Source organism: Coregonus lavaretus (genome assembly GCF_964263955.1).
Source record: "Coregonus lavaretus genome assembly, chromosome: 29".
In the NCBI taxonomy this organism is placed as follows: domain Eukaryota; kingdom Metazoa; phylum Chordata; class Actinopteri; order Salmoniformes; family Salmonidae; genus Coregonus; species Coregonus lavaretus.
Window position 1 is genome coordinate 34,264,618 of NC_140016.1, and position 17,041 is coordinate 34,281,658.

General features: G+C 41.5%; 2 protein-coding genes across 4 annotated transcripts; one reads left to right on the forward strand and one right to left on the reverse strand.

Moving 5' to 3' along the window:
• Nucleotides 1-1,106: 1,106 nt before the first annotated feature.
• On the forward strand, nt 1,107-6,199 carry LOC311105229 (NF-kappa-B-repressing factor-like). Of its 3 annotated transcripts, none has more exons than XM_084147305.1 (3): nt 1,107-1,443; nt 2,959-3,083; nt 3,274-6,199. In XM_084147305.1, the coding sequence occupies exons 2-3, from the start codon at nt 2,993-2,995 to the stop codon at nt 5,514-5,516; spliced, it is 2,334 nt and encodes a 777-aa protein (XP_084003431.1). In that variant the 5' UTR covers nt 1,107-1,443; nt 2,959-2,992; the 3' UTR covers nt 5,517-6,199. The 3 variants fall into 3 exon arrangements, with proteins under 3 accessions (XP_084003431.1, XP_084003429.1, XP_084003430.1); XM_084147303.1 differs by lacking the exon at nt 1,107-1,443 and adding an exon at nt 1,910-2,077; XM_084147304.1 differs by lacking the exon at nt 1,107-1,443 and adding an exon at nt 2,108-2,568.
• A 1,089-nt stretch (nt 6,200-7,288) lies between these two features.
• On the reverse strand, nt 7,289-11,619 carry LOC311105246 (ubiquitin-conjugating enzyme E2 A). Its single transcript, XM_084147332.1, has 7 exons — nt 11,540-11,619; nt 11,129-11,172; nt 10,752-10,832; nt 10,477-10,502; nt 9,504-9,593; nt 9,260-9,348; nt 7,289-9,053 (listed from the first exon to the last, which is right to left on the reverse strand). The coding sequence occupies exons 2-7, from the start codon at nt 11,170-11,172 to the stop codon at nt 8,925-8,927; spliced, it is 459 nt and encodes a 152-aa protein (XP_084003458.1). The 5' UTR covers nt 11,540-11,619; the 3' UTR covers nt 7,289-8,924.
• Nucleotides 11,620-17,041: the final 5,422 nt, after the last annotated feature.

Sequence of the window (17,041 nt, forward strand, 5' to 3'; positions counted from 1 at the left end):
ACCCTGGAATGAGTAGGTGCAAAGGATAAGTTAATTGGAGTTAACTGCACCTCAGATTGCAGCCCAAATAAATGCTTCACAGAGTTCCAGTAACAGACGCATCTCAACATCAACTGTTCAGAGGAGACAGCGTAAATCAGGCCTTTATGGTCGAATTGCTGCAAAGAAACCACTACTAAAGGACACCAATAATAACAAATGACTTGCTTGGGCCAAGAAACACGAGCAATGGACATTAGACTGGTGGAAATCTGTCCTTTGGTCTGATGAGTCCAAATTTGAGATTTTTGTTTACAACCGCCATGTCTTTGTGAGATGCAGAGTAGGTGAACGGATGATCTCCGCATGTGTGTTTCCCACCGTGAAGCATGGAGGAAGAGGTGCGATGGTGCTTTACTGGTGACACTGTCTGTGATTTATTTAGAATTCAAGGTACACTTAACCAGCATGGCTACCACAGCATTCTGCAGCGATACGCCATCCCATCTGGTTTGCGCTTAGTGGGACTATCATTTGTTTTTCAACAGGACAATGACCCAAAACACACCTCCAGGCTGTGTAAGGGTTATTTGACCAACAAGGAGAGTGATGGAGTGGTGCATCAGATGACCTGGCCTCCATAATCACCCGATCACAACCCAATTGAGATGGTTTGGGATGAGTTGGACCGCTGAGTGAAGGAAAAGTAGCCAACAAGTGCTCAGCATATGTGGGAACGTCTTCATGACTGTTGGAAAAGCATTCCTCATGAAGCTGGTTGAGAGAATGCCAAGAGTGTGCAAAGCTGTCATCAAGGCAAAGGGTGGCTACTTTGAAGAATCTAAAATCTAATTTGATTTGTTTAACACTTTTTTGGGTACTACATGATTCATATGTGTTATTTCATAGTTTTGATGTATTCACTATTATTCTACAATGTAGAAAATAGTAAAAATAAAGAAAAACCCTTGAATGAGTAGGTGTGTCCAAACTTTTGACTGGTACTGTATATATACTTAATACACATTACATAAGATAATAAAGTCGACCACCTCCAATATATTTAGTTACTCTGCCTGTCTGCTACCAGCCCGCGGTTGCATGCGGAAACTGACGCCATGATTTTAGAGGACAGAAAATTGAGGGTTATAATGGGAGTTTGATGCGAGGAGCTACTGTACGTTTACTTTGACTGAAATTCTGCAATTGCGCAACACATTTCTGAATGCCACATAACGACCAGTCTCAATATAGCTACCAATGCAGCATTCCGAGTCTAGTCAGCTAGCTACCTGACAGCGATGACCCCCGGATGTTATGGTGATGACGGAATTCTTTGCCGAAGCCGTTAGTTAGCTACGGACATTCAATACGCATTGAACTTGCTAGCCAGCTAACTATTATTGAAATACTGACACCAAAGGCACAAACAAAGAAACGTTGGACTCGGAACTTCGCATAGAGGTCAGTGGCTCAAATATTCATTTGAGCTAAAATCAATTCGACAACTATCTGTCTCGTGCTTTATATCACATTTTCGTGCAAGATAATGCATCAATATTTTTTCAATGAGCTAACTAGCTACGGTTAGCCTTCTTTGCTCGTTTACTGCGTCACTAGTTTCGCCTGATAACATATGGTTTTATTTTTGCCAGATATTTATACGATTTAATCTGTAGACAATTAAAATTAGCAAATCATGCCTTGAATTATTTGAATTCAATTATAACGTATCTAGCTAGGTAACGTTAGCTGTTGTGCTAGCTGGATAGCTAGTTTTGTGAACGCTAAATTGGTATACTTAGTAGATTTTTTTGGATAAATTGTGCACGCAATGGAGTCATAATTAATCAGAAATGTAGCTAATGTTAGAATAAGGATTATTCCACATTAATGGACGGTTTTGACTGAAACATCAGTCAGCCTATTCTTACTGATCTAGCGTAGCGCTAGCTGAGTACACAGACAGTATGGCTGAGCCCCATAATTCTTAGCGACATATTATAGTGGCCATGCTGGCAGCTGGAAATCTTTTTTGCGCAGAGGAAGAGGCGAAGCAAGAGGCATAACTGGGCCCAAGATCGGTCTTCTCCAGCAGGTGGCGTTTTTCATCAAGCGATATGTTTTTCTTTGGAGTTCACTGTGTCGAATTTAGTCAACAAAAAATGTCATGGTTTATTTGCTACGTGAGGCTTATTTGATCGAATAGAAGTTTCGTAATGCATAGATTGTTACGACTGTACTGATATAAGTAGGACAGGTGACATCCCGGCAACAAAATACTTTATATCGGAGTTGTGCCTGTCGTTCACACGCGTATCTGCCCTCTCATTGGCTAGAATGGTCCCAACTGATCTTGCCTCCTCCCGACTGCCTTCCATTTTTGAAGACATTTATTTTCGTTGTTAGAGCGGACACTTGAGTATCTGGTCAATATAATCGATCATCTGTGGCTGCAGTCTGTAAACTGAGTTTGTTAGCTAGCACTAGTTATGCTGGTTGCAATCGTCCTAATGTAATGACTACATTTACACAGGCAAATCCCGCTGTCAATGAGTTTCGGCAGTATTTCGAAAGTGAGAAACAGTGGTAGGCCATATAACAATTTATTGTGAAATTGTATTGTCGATGGTTTGGGAAAACCATGTCTTCATCATGGGGTGCAGGTGGGATTTCAGAGTGAGAAAATTACTTGAACTGACTTGAACTTGACCTGAACTTAGAGAACTACTTCACTCCATCACCCCCCATGTGCTTCTCTGCCCACAACAAAGCCTATCCTGACAACTGGATAATGAAATAGGCATCTAACTTGACTACAGATTTGTTTTTAGCCCTCAATTTGATTTGGGAAGTATAACAACACAAGTTCTCTCACAAATAGAGTGTTTCCGGTAATAAAGTGTCAGTATGTTACTGTGCTAGCATGGAAATACACATGTTGCTTGTTTACCTCATATAGCTCTGTTTTCTTTTAAGGTATGGCCCTGATCTGAGGTGAGAGGTGCTGGATATGGCTGAAGGGATTGACATTGGCGAAATGCCCTCCTTTGACCTAGTTCCAAGTGCTGAAGCAAAAAAGAGACCCAATTCATCAGATGGCAGTGAGTGATTTTGGTTCTTCAGATTAAACTCCTTGCCACAGTTTAACTAATTTCTGAGTTTGTTGAAGTATTTTGCTTATCTACTGGAAGGTGAACAATTACTTAGCTCAACATAATGTATACTAAATGCTTTTTAAAATTGTTATACACTTGTCATTGATTGATTCTCTGATTTGTTCTTTAATGTTAGGAGGAGAACCAATGAGGAAGATGCCGGTGTCCAAATTTGGTTCCAGACCGCTGTTTGAGCCTGTACACTTTGTTAGTGGTGGCAGCAGTGGCGGGTCTGGTAATGATGAGAAGGAGAATGACAAAGAGCGCCGGAGGAGTGAGGTGAACAGTGTGAGACAGCGGGACTCTGACCGTCCCTCTTATGGCAGCAACCGAGCTCAGGGCTCCTCTGCAGCTAGACCAGCGTTCGACAGAGTTTCATCATACGGTTCTTCTTCTGACTCTTGGAGGGACAGAGATGGAGAAAGTGATAGAGAGAGAGATCGAGACATACCCTCAGGTAGCACAAGTGGTTTAGGTTATGGGAGCCGAGTATCCACCTCAAATTATATGACTAAGGTGCAGCAGGACTACTCGGACAGATACGAGGCCCACAGCACTAGGCAGCCGGACTCATACTCTCAGGCCCCTAGGTTTGATGGATATGGAGGGGGCAGTCGGTCAGGGGGCTGGGGGGATTCAGGACGCCAAGGCTTCGGGCATCAGGACAGACCCTCATCCAGCAGACCATTCAGCAGAGTCTACAGTAGCCCAGGGAGGAGCAGCCCCTCCTCAGTTTCTGGGTCTTCTTCACAACCCATCCCCATATCTCAAGCCGTACTGGATGAAAAGCAGAGGCTGATCAATAGTGTGGCATCCGCCATAGCTATCACTTTAAGAGACCCTGCGTTCATGTGTGGAGCTGAATCTCCAAACTACAATTTCATGCTAAGCCGTAGCATCCAGGCCTGTAAGACCAACCCAGAGTACATCTATGTCAACCTCAAAGATATCCCTCCAGCAGACCTACCCAAGAACAGGAAAGTACCGACTGATGGCTATGCCTGTGAGCTGAGATGCCAGTGTGTTTACCTTGCTACTGGATACTCTGGCAGCAAAAACGGGGCCAGGGACCGTGCTTCTGAGCAGGCTATTAAGCTTTTCTTTAAACAGGTGGAGGTCCGTGTAGTGCAGCGCAAATTCAAACACTCCTTGGTCAATGATATTGTGGTCTGCCAGATTAACTGCCCTACCCCTGCTTTTCTACCGGCACTGCGTAATCCAGAGGATAAGCCGACGCCTAGCTCCAAGGGGCAATACGAGCCTGACAAACGCAAGCACTGGACCGATTTTGTCATTGTTGACAACGCTCATGATGCCATCTGCATTCTTAACAACTCTGCCGCCTTCAACCGCATGAAGATTGACTACAAATTCGATGTGGTTCCCAACAGCAGCGCATGGCAATGTAGCGTGTACCTGCAGGACGAGCTGGTGGCACAGGCCAAGGGAAGTAAGAAGACGTCTAAACATACAGCAGCTGAAGAGGCAGTGAGAAAACTGCGCATGAACCAGGCAGCCCGGGAGCAACAGCAACCACAGCAGTTCTTCCGAGGGAACAATCCCTCTGACCCATCGTGTGGCCGTTTCGGTCACCAGGGTGGTAGGAAGAAACACTTGAGTGAGCTGGTCATCCTAGAGAACTCGGACAATGCCATCTGCATCATCAATGACACTGCCCAGTTCAACAAGGTAGCTGCCGATTATAAGTTCACAGTGCTACCAGATCACCGCTGGAGGTGTGAGGTATACCTGGAGGGTCAGTATGTAGCGTCAGGCATCGGACCCAAGAAAACGGTGAAGCACATTGCAGCAGAGGAAGCCTTGGCCACACTAAGGCAGACACAGGCTGTGGTTAAATCCAACCTCAGGAAGGAGGGTAATGCTGACGCCCTCTCTCGCCACCAGATTCTGACGCGCTCTGGTGAGGAAGCCTCGAGACAGGAGATCAAGGAGGATAACATTGGGAATCAGCTACTCCGCAAGATGGGCTGGAAGGGTGGCGGATTGGGCCGGGAAGGGGAGGGCATCTCTGAACCCATTAAGGTGAAAGAGCAGTTCTCCAGAGAAGGACTGGGTATGGACATGGACAAGTCTGCGAATCAGCTCACCAAACGGAACATCGAAGACATCATCCGTAACTATGCCAGTTCAGACCGCCAGGACGACCTGCGCTTCTCCACTGAACTCAACAATGATGAACGCAAGCAGATCCACCAGATATCCCAGAAGTATGGCCTGCGGAGTAAGTCATATGGCCAGGGCAGGCTGCGCTTCCTCATCGTCAGTCGCAAAGTGCACAAAGACCAGCTCATTGGCCAGCTCCTGCAGGAAGGGCAGGTGGGACGCTACGAGCTGGTGAAACCTCAGGCCTCACACTGACTGGATGTGGCATAGCTACAACAAACTACCGATCACTGATACTTCAGAACAAAAACAGGTGTGCCTGATCTGGGCAAAGGTGGTACTTTTATTGGGGATGTTTCAATCTTCTAGGCTTGTCTTTTGGGGAAATACTTCAGTGGTTTCTGCATTCCTTTTCCTACAATTGCATATTTTCTGGCATTGTTTTAACGCTTCTTCTCATTCTACAATTTTGTCTTCTGTCAGCTTCACATTTGCACAATATGCTAGTGATTTGTGCTGTAACAGTTGATTAGAGTTATGTATCTTGACAAAAAGGCTCAAAACATTTTAGCAAACGTTTTTTATGGCTACAGAATTAGCCTAAAGCAGCAGAATGCCCACCATTTTACCTACACATGTTTCATTAGTAAAAATGTATATCCTGTTGGCATCACCTCAAGTGACGTCTGTAACTATATGCTGGCATTGACACATCCCTGACATAATACTTGCAATGTTGTTTTCCCCCCTTGGATAGTTAAGAGATCATTGAAAAATAAAAGCTGCTTCCAGGACTTGGAATTTGTCTTTGTCACATGGTAAAAGCGCAAGCTGTGATCCCTTCGAAATGTCAGATGTATACGTCTTAGTGAATAGTTAACTTGTCTGCTTGTTTTCACAGCTGTAATAACGATCAATAAATTAAGTCTTATAATTGTCTAATGTCTGGACTTCAATCCTTGTTAGTTGACTGGTATTTTTACAAATATATTCATCAAAATGCATAGGAACATTTATTTTTATATTAACACTGAAGTTCCTATGAACAGCGACTATATTCCAGTTCTGTTCAATGTTTGCAAGTCTAAGTTTGAAGCAATATTGTATATGTTTTACCACTACACCGCTTATAGCTATCCAGACTCTTCAGACAAGGGAGCGATTTGGGATCTGCTGTAAACGTAGCAAATCAAGTTGCTCCACCATTATCCCTCAAGAAAAGCACATTGAATGTATAATTATTGTATTTATATACAAGAAACAACTGTACAGTTTCTTACATTCTTACACTTGTGTCCTTTACCATTAAACCCCTCAGTGTAAAATGTGCAGTAGTAACCCATATGGAATAAATGTAATGTAAATGGAACTCAATTGGACATGGAAACCATCAGATTTGAGTGTTAACAGTACACACAACCCTTGGCTTAATAAATCCGGAGTTCTGGTGCATGAGAAAAAGTTTACCAAAAATTCTCAGTGCAGGCAATTTTGTGTAAATCTCATCCTCAGTAGCTAGATTACCATCTAACTGGCAACAGATTTTCATGCGAATAGTATAGAATCTGCATAAAGAAAATATGTGCATTTTCCCACAAGTGGTATGTTTCCACCAAATGTCATTGTATGCTGTAGCGTTAAGATTTCCCTTCACTGGAACTAAGGGGCCTAGCCTGAACCATGAAAAACAGCCAGCCCCAGACCATTATTCCTCCTCCACCAAACTTTACAGTTGGCACTATGCATTAGGGCAGGTAGTGTTCTCCTGGCATCCACCAAACCCAGATTCGTCCATCAGACTGCCAGATGGTGAAGCGTGATTCAGATAACCAGCTCATCATCATCAAGTTTTGATTATTTGAATCAGCTGTGTAGTGCTTGGGCAACAAAAAAAAAAGTGCATCCAGGGGGAGCCCCAAGACCAAGTTTAGGAAATCCTGGTCTAGTCTACATGAGATTATGGATAAACGCGAGAATATATGTATTTGTCAAACGGCAGTCAAGCATCGATCATCATGTCACCAGAATAAGACCCTCAATATTTATTGGAAAGCGGCATCAAGCTTATCACGTGCACTTTCACCACCCTGTGAAATGTATTTCATCTGTAGCGTAATAAACTGCATGATTGCCCGATACATAGTGGGAGGACCACACACACCATATCACCACGACTCCAAATGTACTTTGATATTATGGTTATTATATCAATATTTGCGCATAAAGGTATTTTCACGACCGTTTCCCACATAATTCATTTTACCGACACAAAAAGATCCCACCATGTAGAACAAACAAATTATCTGGCATTTATAAAATTACACACAGCTGTTGTGATTTTTAAAAATATATACACACGATATGACTTTACTTGCATAAAAACTGCATGGAAACATGGTTACTTATAGCCTTCTTTTTTTTTGAATCATAGCGTTACACGACTTGCATTTAAAAGTGCACCAAGTACGTTCCTTTCTGAAACACTTAATTTCTGATGTACAGTGCCTTGCAAAAGTATTCATTCCCCTTGGCGTTTTTCCTATTTTGCTGCATTACTGTAGTTTAAATTGATTTTTATTTGGATTTCATGTAATGGACATACACAAAATAGTCCAAATTGGTGAAGTGAAATGAAAAAAAATAACTTGTTTAAAAAAAGTATAAAAAATAAATAACGGAAAAGTGGTGCGTGCATATGTATTCACCCCCTTTGCTATGAAGCCCCTAAATAAGATCTGGTGCAACCAATTACCTTCAGAAGTCACATAATTTGTTAAATAAAGTCCACCTGTGTACAATCTAAGTGTCACATGATCTGTCACATGATCTCAGTATATATACACCTGTTCTGAAAGGCCCCAAAATCCATTTTAATTCCAGGTTGTAAGGCAACAAAATAGGAAAAATGCCAAGGGGGGTGAATACTTTCGCAAGCCACTGTATATAATTCATTGATGAAAGCGCCATTTTGCACAAAGCCCCAACAAGAACATGCTTTGTGCATGAAAAAAGGGTAGGATATTGCGATTGACATTGTTTGGGGAAAGAAGTCCATAATAATATGCCATTTAGCAGACGCTTTTATCCAAAGCGACTTACAGTCATGCGTGCATACATCTTTGTGTATGGGTGGTCCCGGGGATCGAACCCACTACCTTGGCGTTACAAGCGCCGTGCTCTACCAGCTGAGCTACAGAGGACCACGACAGGTGTTCATCATATTGTTTTTAGTTACTATCATACTAAAGCTTCAAAAAGGCAAATGTGTGAGAGATGCTAGAAACAAAACATTCAAAGAATAAAAAATAAATTACAAAATCCACACAGCAAATCACACTGCAAGCAGAGGACTTAAAACCACTAAAATGACAAGATACAGATGTAACTCCTAATGAACAAATACCTTTTTGTCCCAAGATAAAAATATGGGGGTAAATTACATTGTAAGTAATCCAGATATAACAAGGTACATTTACTTTGATGAAGATGTGTTCTTGTCCAGGAGGAGCATTCTGCATGAAGTGAAACCACAACAACATACAAACATAATGCGGAGAAAGATTCAAACCATGATGTGTATTTCATTTCCTTTATGAGATTCTTTTGTGTTTTCGTTTTGACTTGAGGCTGGATATTGTTCATACTTTGTGAACGGTGAGGGGGTCAACAATCGCGCCAACTCTGTTCCACGATGGCAGACACCCTCTTCTCATACTCCCGCTTGTTCTCCTGGTACAGCTGAGCTGCCTGGCTGTTGGCTGGGCTGTTGGGATTGGGCTCATCCAGTAAAGACTAGGACAATGCAATAATAGACACTTTTCAATAACAATAGTATTCCTTTTTTACTTGATTTTTTAAAGAAATTGTTCCTAACATTGAATCAGACTGCACCATTATTTGAGGACATATTAAAGCACATGAAAAGATCTTTACAAGGCAAGAATTCAGCGATTTATGAGTATTTATTGTATGCATTTTTTGGAGAATGTTGAGTATACCTGTATTGAAGTTAGGATTGAAGAAACATCGTAAGTCGGACTCCAGCGGTTCTGAAGAATGTCCAAGCATATACTACCATCTGCGTAGACTGCACAATACAGAACATACATTTACTCTTCATAACAATGACTGGTGGATTGACTTGTTGACAAAGATTCAGCTGTTCCATTATAAAAGAATCCGGTAAGCAATAAGCATGTTTCTAAAATGCCGTGGCCACCTATCCAGAAAAGAAAAACGTACCATTTGGATGAAACATTTTGGAGACAAAACGCACTGTTGGAGGCTTGTTAGGGTACTCCTCTGTGAATTCTATTGTGAGTTTGAAAGTTCCTGAAATATGAGAGAATATTTATAACCAAGTTGGCACTAAAACATCACACAAGGGTAACCGGTTAGCTTGACAATGACGACAATGGAGTTGGTATTGGCAAGAGCACAAACAGATCTGTGACCAGGCTAAAACAGAATGGCTAAAAACAAATTCAAAGTTGTTCTTGCTGCAAAATGTTTTGAGCAACCAAATAGCATAAGCATACTGTATTTGGCCAATACATTTTTGTAGTTATTCCAATACCAGAGAACATTATCTAGTATACAGAAGAAAAATTCCTAATGCACTAATGTACATAAATGCAACTCAATCAGGGACATTCACTAGAATAGAGGATTACTGGTGGGTACGATTAGCCCTTGATCACACATAAAAGTCATTGGACAAAGGGGTCTTCTGTAGGAGGGAGTTTTGTTTAGATCCCTGACGCTCGGTCTGAACATTAACATGCATCGCTTGTGGTGCGGTTTGGAAGCATAAGGACCCCACACCCTGCAACTGTAGGGAGATGGCAGAATGCCACCTAGTTTGAGAGCTAGGGTCTGATATGCATATTCACTGACTGACATATGTCATAAACAGATACAATCCCCTGGTTTTGACCCAAAACCCCAAGGGTTAACCCATTCACAGGCGTCATTCATTTGCTGGCAGGCAGTAATCTCAGCTCAACCATGCAACAGGTGAAAGAAGCTCAGTCAACTGGATTGCTGTACTTTTCTGATAAGACACCACCTGGTCTACAATACTGTTCCAACTAGCAGGTCTCCAATGGCAATTAATGAGGCATTATTATGGTACTGATCACTTCCATTTGAGTTGTCAAACACATACACAAGAATGTAGCAACTACAGAAAGTCAACACACAGCTAGCTACTTACCATCTTCAAAAGGTGTTCCCTCTGGGCTGGGGTAAGAGAGAAAACAGTTTCAATATAACGTTAGCTAATCACCTGTGGCAACTAACGTTAGCTAGCTAACTTTAAATGCCTAGGCTAAGAGCTGTAATTGCTTGTAAATTAACATTAAGTTCATAGCTAATAATACCTTACTTTGTTGACATGTCATTGATTTTGCGGGTACCGGTGTTACTGTACTACACAGCTCTACTTGCTCTAGCTAGTTTAGCTATTACTTTTGAAGTCCAGTCGCTTACCCAAAAATTACAGCATTCCATACCATGATATTGTTTTCTGAAGGGGCTCCACTAACTCCAGCAGGAGGGTCCTCTTGAAGCCTGAGAAATACGTGTATTTTCGATGGTTAGCATTAGTTAGCTAACGTTATCAGTTAGCTAGTTAATTAAATAGGCTAACGTTAGAGCTAACTGGCATGGCTAGCTCGTTCGCTACAACTTGAAACGATTAACCTGTAACGTTATCTTTATGTTAACAATCCATGTGTTAACTAGTAACTTAAGTTATCCAGTAGCAGATACGTTTGATAACGTAAAGTTAACATTTAACTAGCTAGCTGTAAAGTGAGCTAACTAGCTAACCGATTCACCTAGCCCTAGCTACTCTTCCCACATACCGTTTAAAATCTCTCATTAAACGCCGTCTTGCTGGAGTTGACATCTTTTTAAGTTGGAAAACAAAAAAGTATAGATACGGTTAGAAGTCACACGTTTTAAAACAAAGGAATTTCACAGTAATTATTATATTTCCCAAGATAGGGTTCTGCAATCTTTAGCTAGCTAGCCAAATATTTTTCGCCTGTTTCTCGCTAGGAGTAGTAGGACATGATCTGGGCTAGGCACTACGCAAAAGGGGGGTGAATACGAGGGCATACTAGTGAGTGTTGCCTGTCTTTGATTAGTTTAAATTAATCTGTAATTAAAATCTACAAATAACACATATTCTTCAGTGAATATTCAACATAAAAGTTTATTTTTTACAACAAACTTCCAATTTTCAATGGTCAACTATGTTTGAATGTAGCTACCTTCTACTCTCACGTTTCTTGTACTCCTGTAACAATTACGTCAGGTTTAGCATGGTGTTTTCACTAGTTACCACAGCCACAAAGTCAATATCGTAAAAAAAATTATAAAACAAAAATGTGCTTTTTTGGTCTTAATTTAAGGTTAGGTTTAGGGATACGGTTCCCATTGTGGTTAAGGTTAGGTTTTGGGTTAGGTTTGAATCAGTTGTATTCAAACATTTTCAGCGGGACCCCATTTTTTCTGCCAGTAATTACACAACCTTAAAATCGGTACATTTAGATTTTTAAATCAACAAATAACCTTCAATAAATAATTGCATTTTAATTTCTTATCAAAATTAAAAGAAACCAATAAATACATTTACTCAATACAATTTTTACTTTCAAATGATCTTTCTTAAAAACGTTTGTATATTGTCCCATACAATAATCTGTAGCCTACGCTTAATTTTTTGTTCCTAAAAATAAATACAATAATAATAATAATTTGGGGCAAATATTGGTGACCCCACCGCGACCCCCCGAATACCACTGGTTTAAAATCAGATTTTAAGAAGAGAAATTGTAAATAGTCGGATTAAACCATAATTATGACTTTGTGGCTGTGATAACTAGTGACGACTTTAGCATGGGTGTGCAAGGTAAATTCCAGAATATGTGTAACAGTTATTGTAAACTGTAAATCAATATGGGTGGCAAATGTACAGTCACATATTAATTAAGCCTACACTAAAAAGCAGTTGGTGATAATCATTGGTAATCCACCAATGAGTATTATGGGGTATTATTATGTGAACTGAGTGACAGGTTATGACCAAGATGCTGTGCCAGAGATGGTAGCAGCAGTTTATATAACCCTCTAGTTTGGGGATGGGCAACTTTGATGGGGTGGGTGCCACAAAAAATCTGAACTCATCATGAGGGGCTGCCGTGGCCGAAAGATTGCTGGGTCGATGTGCCCTTGAGCAAGGCACTTAACCCTAATTGCTCCTGTAAGTCGCTCTGGAGAAGAGCAACTGCTAAATGACTCAAATGTAAATGTCTGCATACCCACATCCATACCCACACATGCAGTCACATCCACCTTGTGAGCAAAACATTTTAGAGGCCCCCCTATTGACAGCGGGCAGAAAAAAATTGATGTTTTAGAGTTTTTTGCCATGGAGTGTAGAGAACATTTTGCAGTTTTAAAGCAAGTTTGCAATACCACACATTTTGCCATGGGCGGACATAAGATTTTTCAATTTTATAACTAATTTCATGCAATTCTACTAATTTTGCCATAGGGTGGAGAGAAATGTTTGCAGTTTTTAATATGATATCTGAGTGTGAGTGACTAACAAAATCAATGGGGGCCCCCCAGTCGGTAATTCGACCATGATTACTACAAGCTTAGATAGCTGGCTAGAGTAATTTACCAATCTAAAAAATGTTAGCTGAAATGGGTTAATTGAATGACTGTCATTGTCTGGCAATAGAAACGTCAAAAAATGTACTTTATGTGCCCTTTAAGGTGTATTATTTCTACCCTATTTCTACCAAAAATAAAACCCTACCCAACTACAAATATTAATAATAGGTGGGTCGTGTGTGCTGGTGAAACGTAGGGCAAAAACAAACAAATGGCTAGGCCTTATTTAATTTGGTATCTCCCTCTTGCGGCCTAATTACAAGATTGCTGAGTTTTACTAACTGCTCTCCTCAGCTCACAGTCTCAGGAAACATTCCAAAGAGAGATATTGAAACTCCCATTCTCCTGGAACAGAAAATGTACATTTCGTCAACATTTACTATAGTACATCTTAATCAGCCACCCAAACGTTTTAACTATAAACAAACATGACAATAATTCCACTGTACTCCATAAATTGCTGTCCTTTGTAAGTAAATGCAAACAAGTGTCTACTTTCTCATGCCAAGGGTACACTAAAAAAATGCTCCACATAAGTCTATTACTGAGAACCATTTTGCCTCTGGTGGAACATTTGTTAACAGTGTGTGTGGATTAGGCACCTTCTGCTTTATCCTGAACTACTTCATTTACTGCTCTCAGGTCATGAACCAATGTCCACTTCTGTTTGTCTGCCTTTAGTACTGGTGGCCTGTTACAGTCACTCTGTTTTAACCAGTACTCCCCCCTTTGGACACATGATTCACATCGTGATTCATGTGTTCAAAAAAGTAAACAACGACATTGGCTGTTTTCCCTTGGCCACTAAAAGTGTTATGAACCAGGTCTGTATGATATCAGATCCTAGAGCACCATTGGTGACCCTTGTTTTCCTATTACAAAATATTGCGATCTCATGGAAGCTGGTTTACCTCATGCCTTCCTTAACCATAGTTGTTCTAGCAAATTATTTTGATATGAATCATATTGCAGTGTACAATGATAGCCTGATTTTGGTACTCTCATTTCTTGAACTTTAGCCCTGAAAATTTTTCCCCACTTCTTTAATATCTCTTGTATTGGTGATTCTATGTTCCCTATCCAGTATACATTTGCTGTTTTGTCTGTAGCCATCATCATCTGTGGACATACCCCTTCCTGAACTATTATTAGTCCCTCTAATGTGCATTTAATTTGGACCCCCATTCTACACAGTGCATCTCTTCCTACTAGATTAACTGGAGTTTGTTCTGATACTAATATAGGTACAGTGAGGGTAAAAAGTATTTGATCCCCTGCTCATTTTGTACGTTTGCCCACTGACAAAGACATGATCAGTCTATAATTTTAATTATAGGTTTATTTGAACAGTGAGAGACAGAATAACAACAAAAAAATCCAGAAAAACGCATGTAAAAAAATGTATGAATTGATTTGCATTTTAATGAGGGAAATAAGTATTTGACCCTTCTGCAAAACATTACTTAGTACTTGGTGGCAAAACCCTTGTTGGCAATCACAGAGGTCAGACGTTTCTTGTAGTTGGCCACCAGGTTTGCACACATCTCAGGAGGGATTTTGTTCCACTCCTCTTTGCAGATCTTCTCCAAGTCATTAAGGTTTCGAGGCTGACGTTTGGCAACTCGAACCTTCAGCTCCCTCCACAGATTTTCTATGGGATTAAGGTCTGGAGACTGGCTAGGCCACTCCAGGACCTTAATGTGCTTCTTCTTGAGCCACTCCTTTGTTGCCTTGGCCGTGTGTTTTGGGTCATTGTCATGCTGGAATACCCATCCATGACCCATTGTCAATGCCCTGGCTGAGGGAAGGATTTGACGGTACATGGCCCCGTCCATCGTCCCTTTGATGCGGTGAAGTTAGCAGAAAAACACCCCCAAAGCATAATGTTTCCACCTCCATGTTTGACGGTGGGGATGGTGTTCTTGGGGTCAAAGGCAGCATTCCTCATCCTCCAAACACGGCGAGTTGAGTTGATGCCAAAGAGCTCGATTTTGGTCTCATCTGACCACAACACTTTCACCCAGTTCTCCTCTGAATCATTCAGATGTTCATTGGCAGACTTCAGACGGTCCTGTATATGTGCTTTCTTGAGCAGGGGGACCTTGCGGGCGCTGCAGGATTTCAGTCCTTCACGACGTAGTGTGTTACCAATTGTTTTCTTGGTGACTATGGTCCCAGCTGCCTTGACATCATTGACAAGATCCTCCCGTGTAGTTCTGGGCTGATTCCTCACCGTTCTCATGATCATTGCAAGTCCACGAGGTGAGATCTTGCATGGAGCCCCAGGCCGAGGGAGATTGACAGTTATTTTGTGTTTCTTCCATTTGCGAATAATCGCACCAACTGTTGTCACCTTCTCACCAAGCTGCTTGGCGATGGTCTTGTAGCCCGTTCCAGCCTTGTGTAGGTCTACAATCTTGTCCCTGACATCCTTGGAGAGCTCTTTGGTCTTGGCCATGGTGGAGAGTTTGGAATCTGATTGATTGATTGCTTCTGTGGACAGGTTTCTTTTATACAGGTAACAAGCTGAGATTAGGAGCACTCCCTTTAAGAGTGTGCTCCTAATCTCAGCTCGTTACCTGTATAAAAGACACCTGGGAGCCAGAAATCTTTCTGATTGAGAGGGGGTCAAATACTTATTTCCCTCATTAAAATGCAAATCAATTTATAACATTTTTGACATGCGTTTTTCTGGATTTTGTTGTTGTTATTCTGTCTCTCACTGTTCAAATAAACATACCATTACAATTATAGACTGATCATTTCTTTGTCAGTGGGCAAACGTACAAAATCAGCAGGGGATCAAATACTTTTTTCCCTCATTGTATACATGTAGCTTTTTCCTGCTTCTGGTTTTACTGGAACTGTCATATGTATTAACTGCATTTGTCATGAAAATTCTACTGTCTTTGCATATTTGCCTGATATGGGGAGGTGAGAGGCATAATCTGGACTTACACATGAGTACGTTGCTCCAGTATCTATCATCATTGGTGTGCCTCTATGATTCACCTGAACCTGCAGCATAGGTTCTTCATCAGCCTGCATAGTTACTGCCACTAGCTGACCCTCCCCTTTAGGATTCCCTGGGCATCCCTAGTATCCATGATTTGGTTCTCCCCACGGGTTCACTGGGCCCTGTGGAGCCTGTGTCTGAGACTGCTGCCATTCAGCTAAGCTGGGCCCATTTCCTTGCCAATTACCCGGTTGTGGTTGCCTAGGCCACCACGGCTTGGTAGGACAATTCCTTCTTGTATGTCCTGATTGATTGCACCTCCAGCAGACACCTGGTCTTCTTGGTCCACCATTCTGGTGTGTCTGCTGCTGTGGTCGGTACCATTGATTCCTTGTTCTGTTTTTATTATTTTTGTTTTGCCACTGTCTAGGGGATTGTTGAGTGTACACATTCACTACTGGTAAGGCAGGAGCTCTTTGGCCTTGCTGCTGAGGCGGTGGTTGTTGACCTCCCTGGATGACAGGTGCCAAGGTGGGCTTGCAGTGCTTCACCTAGTTCCGTTACTATATATTTGCCTCCTGTGGTTCCTTGGTGTGATAATTGTCCCTCTGTCTCACTCTGTTCTTGCTCAGAGTCAGCACACTGTTTTAGTTCCTCATTACTTGCATCATCCCACTTGCTCTGTCCATCAACATCTTGTCCATCTATCCCATAGTTTTCCAATTTGTTTAACATACTCTTCAGTCCTCCATAACAGTCTATATCTAAATGTGATTATTTTCCTTTCTTTGGTGTGGAAGCCTGTCGCTTCCCTTTTTCTACTATCTCTACATTCCTTGTTATTGAGACTAGACCTGTGACCTGAGAATACTGCCCCCCTTCTGTGTATGGTGGTGATGTAGTTAAGCCAGCCTTTTTCGGTTCACTCTCCCTCTCCATTATTATCCTTCTAGTTTTGGCTATGCTGTCCCTCCAACTCTTTCCTTCCTCCCAAAATATTTTCAAGATTTCTCTCTCTTTCTCTCTCTTCCTCTTTCTTTTCTCCCCTCTCTCTCCTGTTTTATAGTTCTTTATTAGGGTATCCATTTCCTCACACACCGCCACATCAAACGTTCCCTCCTTTGGCCATTTTGCT